The 8,347-nt window shown below is 42.4% G+C and overlaps 1 protein-coding gene across 1 annotated transcript; it reads left to right on the top strand.

Annotated features, from left to right (window-relative positions):
* Positions 1 to 568: 568 nt before the first annotated feature.
* lrrc74b (leucine rich repeat containing 74B) lies at positions 569 to 7,803 on the top strand. The gene is made up of 10 exons (XM_076271383.1): positions 569 to 724; positions 1,983 to 2,166; positions 3,248 to 3,390; positions 3,719 to 3,851; positions 4,509 to 4,715; positions 6,242 to 6,351; positions 6,660 to 6,775; positions 7,209 to 7,287; positions 7,487 to 7,582; positions 7,690 to 7,803. Exons 1-10 carry the CDS (start codon positions 569 to 571, stop codon positions 7,801 to 7,803), a joined length of 1,338 nt encoding a protein of 445 aa, XP_076127498.1.
* The last annotated feature ends 544 nt before the right edge of the window (positions 7,804 to 8,347 follow it).

Here is an 8,347-nt window from a genome sequence, read left to right as displayed (position 1 = left end):
ATGACTGGAAACAATATAAGTGGAAGATATCAAACCTAATCAGATTCAGTTTGTGTCCCATGGTTCAGTGCATATAAAATTCAGCTTTATTTTTTAATTATTTAGCACCATAAGAACATAATAATACGTCTCTAAAAGCAGATCTAAACTCCTCCTTGATAACTCAAGCAGACACACTGCAGAGAGAAGCCTGAGTGCACCATGGTAACACATCAACAAAGTAAATTCTTACAATCCTTATTGTTCTGGCATTCTTGTGGATTGATTGGAGGACAGACGCTACATGGCGACACCCACTGCTTTGCAATTAGTCAGTTACATGTCAGTCAAACAGTTCTGCCATGCTCCTCCTCTGCATCAAGTTGGGTTGGAGTTACGGAAAGCATTCTCAAGACACAGTTGCCTTGATTTATTTTACAGGGGTACGATCAACAACATTTACACAAGACTTTCAACACAGTAAATGTAGTGTTATCTCAAGAAAGCTTTTGAGACTATCCGCTTACAATTAAAACAGGTATTTTGTCTAGGCAGACTTTTGAAACAGTGGCAGGTCCCAGGTGTGGTCATGGGAAAGAAAGTAACAAGAGAGTCTCTGCTGCCCTCGGTGCTGGAAGACGACGGTCCAGAGACGGAGCATGAGGGAGTGGAACTGGGCGGGATTGGGAGCCGGCCACCGAGCAGACCCAGCAAGGCCTACAGCAGAGGGAGTGTCGACAACCAGGTGTGTGCCAGCTCAAAACAGGTGGCTATGGCTTTCATATAAGAGTTTTGGATGGTGGCCCTTTGCACTAAGTCTGATGACCCACCTGTTGTAGATCTCTATCTTAGACTAAAGAAAAAAACAGTATCAGAATCAGAATAATGCTTGGCCATTTAAAGAACAGTTCTGATACTGGTTTTTAGTCTAAGACCAATACTTGCCAATGGTAACATGTAGTATACAGTTTTGTGATTGAAATGATGGGTTTCATTAAAAAAATTATTTCACCGTGAACCCTGAATACCACTGTATCTTGCCCTGTGGTTAGCATGTTGCATTTTTGCTGTGATTCAATTACATTCATTAAATATATCTTTTCCCTATTTCCCATAAAAATTAGACGTCAACTGAGAGTCACATTCTCTCACACAGTAATAGCTTTGTTTATCTGAAATCTGGTCTTGAATAAAGTTCAAAAATGGGATCCATGCTGAATCTGGTCAGGATATGTGTCAGAGTAGAGCCTGGTGAGATTTAAAGGTGCAGTGCACACTTCTCAAAAGGTTGATGAGGTTTTGCTCAGCAGCCAATCCAATTACACCCCTCTCTCGTATGCTCCTGAAACACTGTGTTGATTAGCTGGGAGTGCATACCGGGTTGGAGTCACTTGTGTCCCTTTAAAAGAATCACTGGCGTTTTTTTAGCCCAAAATCTGAACAAACAGCTAGAAAACCATTAGTAGCAAATTAATTGATTAATGATTGAATTCATCTCTGAATTGGTCCAAAAGTGTATGGGATTAGACACGGACAGAGGTGAAAAATACAGCTTCAGAAAGTCCTATCATTTTATTAGTTATGTAGTATACAGTATAGCATTATACAGTATTAGTTTTACCTGGTTTTAACTTTAATTATGACCGTTGCTAGAGTTAGGAAGGGGGAGCAGAAGCTTCCCCCAGCCCAGGGGAGCTTGATTTCACAGTCAATCAGTGTTATGGACACACACACACAGTTATTTTCAATGATTATTTTCAATAATTAGCTGATCTACCTGGCTGAATAGTTAGTTAGTTAGTTAGTTAGTTTCTAATTAGAATCAGCTTTGGCTGGTGATCAGCTAGAGCAAATATGTGATAGGACTTTCTTAAGAGTTTCTCTCATCTGGGGACTGGACCTGTAACTGTTCACCTGGCTGTGTGGTGCCGGAAGGGGCCGGAGGGGCGTTTGCTATAGTAATGACTGAGTCTCATCTTCCTCTTCCTCTTCCTCTCCCCCAGACTGTAACCCTGTCCGATGGCTCCTCACTGGGGCGGCCAGGTGGGGAGTTGGGGGGAGGCGAAGAGGAGGAGGAGGAGGAGGTGATGGGTGAAGGGAGGAGGAGCACATTGAGTGGCAGGCAGACGAGTGGCGTCACGTCAGGCACTGTGGACGAGGACTACGACACAGACCTGGATCTGAAAGGTTACTTAGCGTGTCCAATTTAAAGACCAGAACGTGGGTGAATCACATTGTGATAACGGGTGCGAGAGTGTGAGTGTGTGAGATTGTGTGTGTGTGTGTGTGAAGGGGGGGTGGTAGTTGCTACTCTAGGGAGAGAAAATGGCTTGCTGAAGTGAGTCATCATTCAACCCCCCCGCACACACACATGCACACACACATGCACGCGCACACACACACACACTCCTCTCTTTCTCTCAGTCTCTCTCCTGCTCGGTCCTTTTTCACCTGTTTTTTTTATTCTTCTAAGAGATGTAGAAACACCTACACAGGCGCTCACATTTACATAGATCCCTGTTGAGCTCAGACATGCATTTTAATGCCTGTCTCTCATTCCTTCCCTCCCTCTCTCTCTCTCTCTCATTTATCACTCCCTCCCTTTCTGTCCCAGTCTCCCAGTAACTAACTCTCGGTCTGTAATGACCATCTGGTGGATTTTTGTGCTTTCCTGGCATGAGTTGATGAATTGCTGGGTTAGATCCACACACACACACACACTAACACAGACACACACACTGACAGAGAGAGAGAGAGAGAGAAGCTTGTTGAAATTGAATTGAGTGAGAGAGAGAGAGAGAGAGAGAGAGAGAGAGAGAGAGAGAGAGAGAGAGAGAGAGAGAGATAGAGAGAGAGAGAGAGAGAGAGAGAGAGAGAGAGAGAGAGAGACTTAAGAATATGTATTTCAGTGCTGAAGTAGGGGGCAGCCGTGGCCTACTGGTTAGCACTTCGGACCTGTAACCGGAGGGTTGCTGGTTCGAACCCCGACCATAGGCACGGCTGAAGTGCCCTTGAGCAAGGCACCTAACCCCTCACTGCTCCCTGAGCACCGCTGTTGCAGGCAGCTCACTGCGCTGGGATTAGTGTGTGCTTCACCTCACTGTGTGTTCACTGTGTGTTCACTGTGTGCTGAGTGTGTTCACTACTTCACGGATTGGGATAAATGCAGAGACCAAATTTCCCTCATGGGATCAAAAGAGTATATATACTTATACTATATACTTAAGTTCAGTTCAGTTCAGATCCTCTTGTGCTTGTATCATTCCAGAGCCAGAGCAGCCATATGACCCCACTGGCGAGGCTCGCTACAGGGAAGCCTGCGAATTACTTGGGGTCATCCCTGCCTCCTACTTCCTCAGAAATATGCACCACAGTGAGCTAAACATGACTCACCATGGCCTCGGACCCCAGGTAAGGATAGAAGCGAACGCAGTTGCTTGTCATCACCTACACAAACACAGGTGTGTTTGCCATAAACTGTATCACACCACTATATTAAAGGTTAGATATGTACATAGAACAACCAGAATGATCTGTATTGTCATTTTATGTGAACTTACTGAGCGATTGCTATGGTGATATACAATTTGTGTTTGGTGGCAATTTAAGGAAACAAATAAATGATGCACCTTGCTTAACAGGTCCAATCAAGGGATGTCATCGTCTCAAGTTCATGTATCAATGTGTTTCTAAAAAAGAAAGCAAAAGCATGCCTGATTCCACCATGATTCAACCACAGGGTACCAAAGCTCTGGCAGTTCCCTTGGTAACCAATCTCAGCATCATGAGGCTGAACCTGCGGGATAATTGGATGGAGGCGACGGGCGGGTCTGCCATGGCTGAGCTGCTGAAGGAGAACTGTTACATCACAGGTGCTTCCCTGCGCCGCGCTGCACTGCCACTTGTGCCACCCACCCATATGCCGCCCCAGAGGTGCCAACTGCGCCTGCTCCGACCGACACCACCTCTCACGCTCCTCATCTCCATGGAAAAAAAAGCTTGGGGAAAAAAAACTACAAAATAAATGGCTTGTAGTCGTACGCATCAAGAGATGCTGAGATGATCTGGTGGCGGGGAAGCTCCAGAGAGGATGTGTCATATCTCTGCACTCTCTCTCTCTCTCTCACTCTCTAAACAAAACACTCATCTCTGTGTTCTTTGCCTGCTAATTTGCTGTAGTTATTTTGACATTTCAGTGTCTCCCTAGGTGAAGGCTTGTTTGTTTTCCAGAAACAACAAGAACAAAACTACATGACTCGTTTAGATTTTGCATAATGAGCTGATTTAGACTGTGCATCTTAATGAAGCTGATTAAATGTCCAGGGTGCACAATGATAAAGTGATTTTAATATCTTGATGACACCTCACACATTTTAGGCCTGCCGTAAAAAAATGCAAGAAATTGACACCAGATTCTAAAGAAGTCTGATCTGAGGTTTAGGCAATACTGTATGACTACAGTCATGTCGGTAAAGCTATTCACAATCTAATTTTAAAAACTTCCTCTCTACACCCCTCCCCCCTATCAGAAATCGACCTATCAGAGAACAGACTGGGAGAGAAGGGAGCTGAAGCTCTATCCAGTATGCTTTTGGAAAATACCACCTTAGTGTCACTCAGCCTCTCAGCCAATGATCTCAATGACAAAGCTGCCAATCACCTGTCACTGGCGATTACCACCAATCAAAGACTGGAGAGAATGGACCTCAGTCACAACAAACTGGGAGATGCAGCAGGTAGGATAACAACAACAACAACAATAACAATAATCAATCAAATGACTCTAGAATGTTCTGGCCCAGTTCTTCCTGCTGTTTTGGTTAACAGTCATAGTGAAGATCATGCATTATTATCTGTATTTGATACAGATGATTATGTTCAGAGCATGTAGAAAAAGTATGTGTATCTAATTTGTTTAGCCTTTTTTCATACAAAAACATATCATTCCATATCTCGACTTTGACACAGTTCCTTGTTAAGCCGCCACCTTTATCTGAAGTGACTACGCTTACACAGTGTATAATAAGGTCTATGAACAGATAGCGCAGTGCATTTCTTCCCTGTGGTTGATGTTATTGTTTGTGACACCCAGTAGCTCATGACAAACTGTCAAACTCCATCCCAATTCTCAATTACACGTTTTCTAATTTTTCTCAGAAATGTTCAGTGATTCATGAATGTGATATTTTGCTTCAAAACAGATTTGAGTTTGAGTTTGATTACTTGGATTACTAAATGTGTATGTTAATTTGTAGTTTCTAGGTGCATAATTAAATGGCATGTTTTGTAATCAATTATGTGACCAGCCAGACATTCAAAATGGCTAATCTAAATATTTTATTTATAGTATTACTACTAAATACTAAGTGAATGGATGTCTTATAAGAAGGCATGAATTGAACAGATGTGGTGAAAAACCCAAACAACCCTAAGCATTGTCACTGTATTCAACAAGTTATGTTGGGGTCTATGGCACAAGGTTTGTTGTCATTATTTTTACCCTCAATATGTCTTTCTCTTTGGACACATTTGTAAATAAACCAACAATCTAAATTGATTTTTTTTTATGAAAGAGTATTCACTCTTCAAAAATGCTCAGTATTCATTAACTTGTTTACCAGGGTGTTGGAAAGTTTCTCAAAAAGCACCACTGACATTATTGAAAACAACGGACTTGTGACTATGCCACAGGCAGCAGGCGTTTGTGAGTGGCATCAGAGCAGACATTAAGTTCCAGGAGAAGTCCTGCACTGTAATAATCTCCATCAATAACATTGCGCAACGGCGCTTTGACACAAGCCACTCTGGCTGGAGCGGATAAATGACAGATCTTAACAATGCTCAGATGATGTGGATAATTAAAAGTGAAAAGGAGTGGATTGCTTCGTCTGTCTCCACGCGACTCCATTGTGCTAATCAGCAAGCAGTGTGATTCATGCGTTCACAGCCCATCCCACATACGCCTTCCATCTCCCTCCAAATCACACTGCCGTTCGAGCCCTTTTTTTTCTTTTTTTTTTCAATCACAGTTCACACAATGTGATACTCATTTGTGTGACTTGCAACAATCTTTCTGTGATGAACAGCTTCAATATAGAGGAATGTGTTTTTAGATTATAGCTGGTAAGTTTCCATGCTTGCAAAATTGCATAAAATAGAATATATTTTAGGGACAGTTGAGGACAGTCAATGCGCTAGCAAATCACTGGTGTTTATAAAAAGGCAAGGCCGGGTTTTACTGCTTGTTGTTTCTCCACAACAGGGGAGGCCCTGGGGCACGCAATAGCTGAGAATACCGGCATGAAGTCCTTAAGTCTGGCCTGGAACTGCATCCGAGGGAGAGGAGCCATAGCTGTAGCCAAAGGTCTCGGGGTAATGACCACACCGCCCCAATGGGGATCAAAGGCATCAATCCCAATGCTATGGGCTGACATTGTTGCTTTTGAGTATTTGTGCATTGCAATATGAACTCATTTCTGTCTATAGCCTACATATAAAACCTGATTAAGTCACTGTTAATGTGTTTGAAATATGTATTGGTCATCCAAATCCTCTCACTTCACTTAACTGAAGCCAGTGAAGATACTGTAATAGCATTAACACAGGCAAAGATCTGTGCATTTCCGTTGATGCTCTGCAACCCATTTTCTTGATTGTGCAGTATTGCATCTATTCCCAAGGCAAACATATTTCTGCGGAAGCTGGATCTGTCCTACAATGGCCTGGGGAAGGCCGGAGCTGTAGCCCTCGGGGAGGCCCTGAGAGAGAACAACACTCTGGAGGAGCTGGACATCAGGTACAGTCACTGGAGTCTCCACAGGACCGCAGGAGAGACTGAAGGAATTTTCACAGCTTCACGTTAGGATGTTAGAAAGGAAATAACCCATGTGAAAACACACACGCACGCACGCACGCACACACTGCTTATTTTCTTGTTTTGTTTTGGGGCACTGAATACATAAATGGATGATATCTACATCAATGGAGGTGAGCATGTTGCCTGCCTTCTGTAGCCTACCATTGTTAGCTGTAGAACCAGTTACAGAGTGACCAATGATGATAGTTTGTGTCTCGTTGTGGGTTTGAGATCACTAAATACCATGCAGTTGTGTATAATGTATTGTGCTTTTAGTGCTTTGAGAGGCAGGTCTCCTTTTCTTTTTAAAAGAATATTATTTTCCATGTCTCGCACCAACAACACAACTGTTATTGCTTCTCTGTAATTCCAGTAACAACCGCATACCCCCAGAGGGTGCGATCCGATTTTCGATTGGCCTTAAAGTAAACAAGACAATCAGAATTCTCAAGGTAAAACAAATACTTGGATAAGTCCTGCCGTAACCAAGCTTAATGCTTACAGAATAATGGAAAAGTTTAAAACAAAACAAAGAAACAATAAAAAAAAACAACTGATTGGTTGAGGTGTTATTGAAGCTGTATTGCATTTGTTTTTCTCATTTATTCTGTGATTGAAGTGGTATCTGCTATGTTCTTGGACTGATTCAAGATGGCGAGGAATCCCATGCAGTCTGCAGGGTGCTTCGGAATTCTCACCTCAATCCAATCTAACCCAGCTTCAGTAATGGAGTACTTGGACTTTAGTGTAAGCTTAAAAACAAAACAACAAAAAATCTCAGTTATACATCATGTTGTTTGAATGACTAAAGGGGAAAAAAACTCATTTTTTTTTTTCCCTTTGTCTTTATACAGGACATCACAGTAAATCTAGATTTTGATGCATTGTACAGTACTACAAAGGAAACATTTCCCAGTCTACAGGTCAAACATGGTGGCATAGTGAATGTTTACAAGACTTCCATCTGAGTATTACATCAGCTTACTTTGTTAAATGATAAAAGTCATTATGTAGGCTAAGTCTTAATGTAATGTAATAAGCATAATGTAATGATGGATTTTAACATGCTCAAAAGTAGCCAATAGGCCTAAGAAGGCTACTGATTAATGAATGAGGTTATAACTTTGTCTGAGTAGAGTTGTCTTTCCTTTGTAATAATATGCATAATGTGGCCTGATACTGCATCTTCTTTGCCTGACAATAAAGGTTGATAAACGCCAGATGTTTGATCATCAAGCCTTTGTTCAGATGCGTGTTTACTTGATATTGTACTTGATACAATCTCCTTGCTCCAAGCTGTTCAATGGCGAAGCAAAACACGCACGTCACAAACGCAGGCACGCTCCCGGACAACCTTTGATCATCTCTGGCCTGCGCGCGACCACACGTGAGATACAGACACAAATGGGCTAAACATTAACAACACAAACATTCATACGTTTTACCTACCACCTCGCCTGGAAATCCGTCGCGAGTTTGAGAGAGGAAGATGCCAAGGACACGGTGTTTCCT

Source organism: Alosa pseudoharengus, unplaced genomic scaffold, assembly GCF_046254945.1.
Source record: "Alosa pseudoharengus isolate Yale_2024_CS ecotype anadromous, Long Island Sound unplaced genomic scaffold, YU_APseudo_1.1 YU_APseudo_1.1_scf_6, whole genome shotgun sequence".
NCBI lineage: Eukaryota > Metazoa > Chordata > Actinopteri > Clupeiformes > Clupeidae > Alosa > Alosa pseudoharengus.
This window is presented reverse-complemented; position numbering and strand designations above follow the sequence as displayed.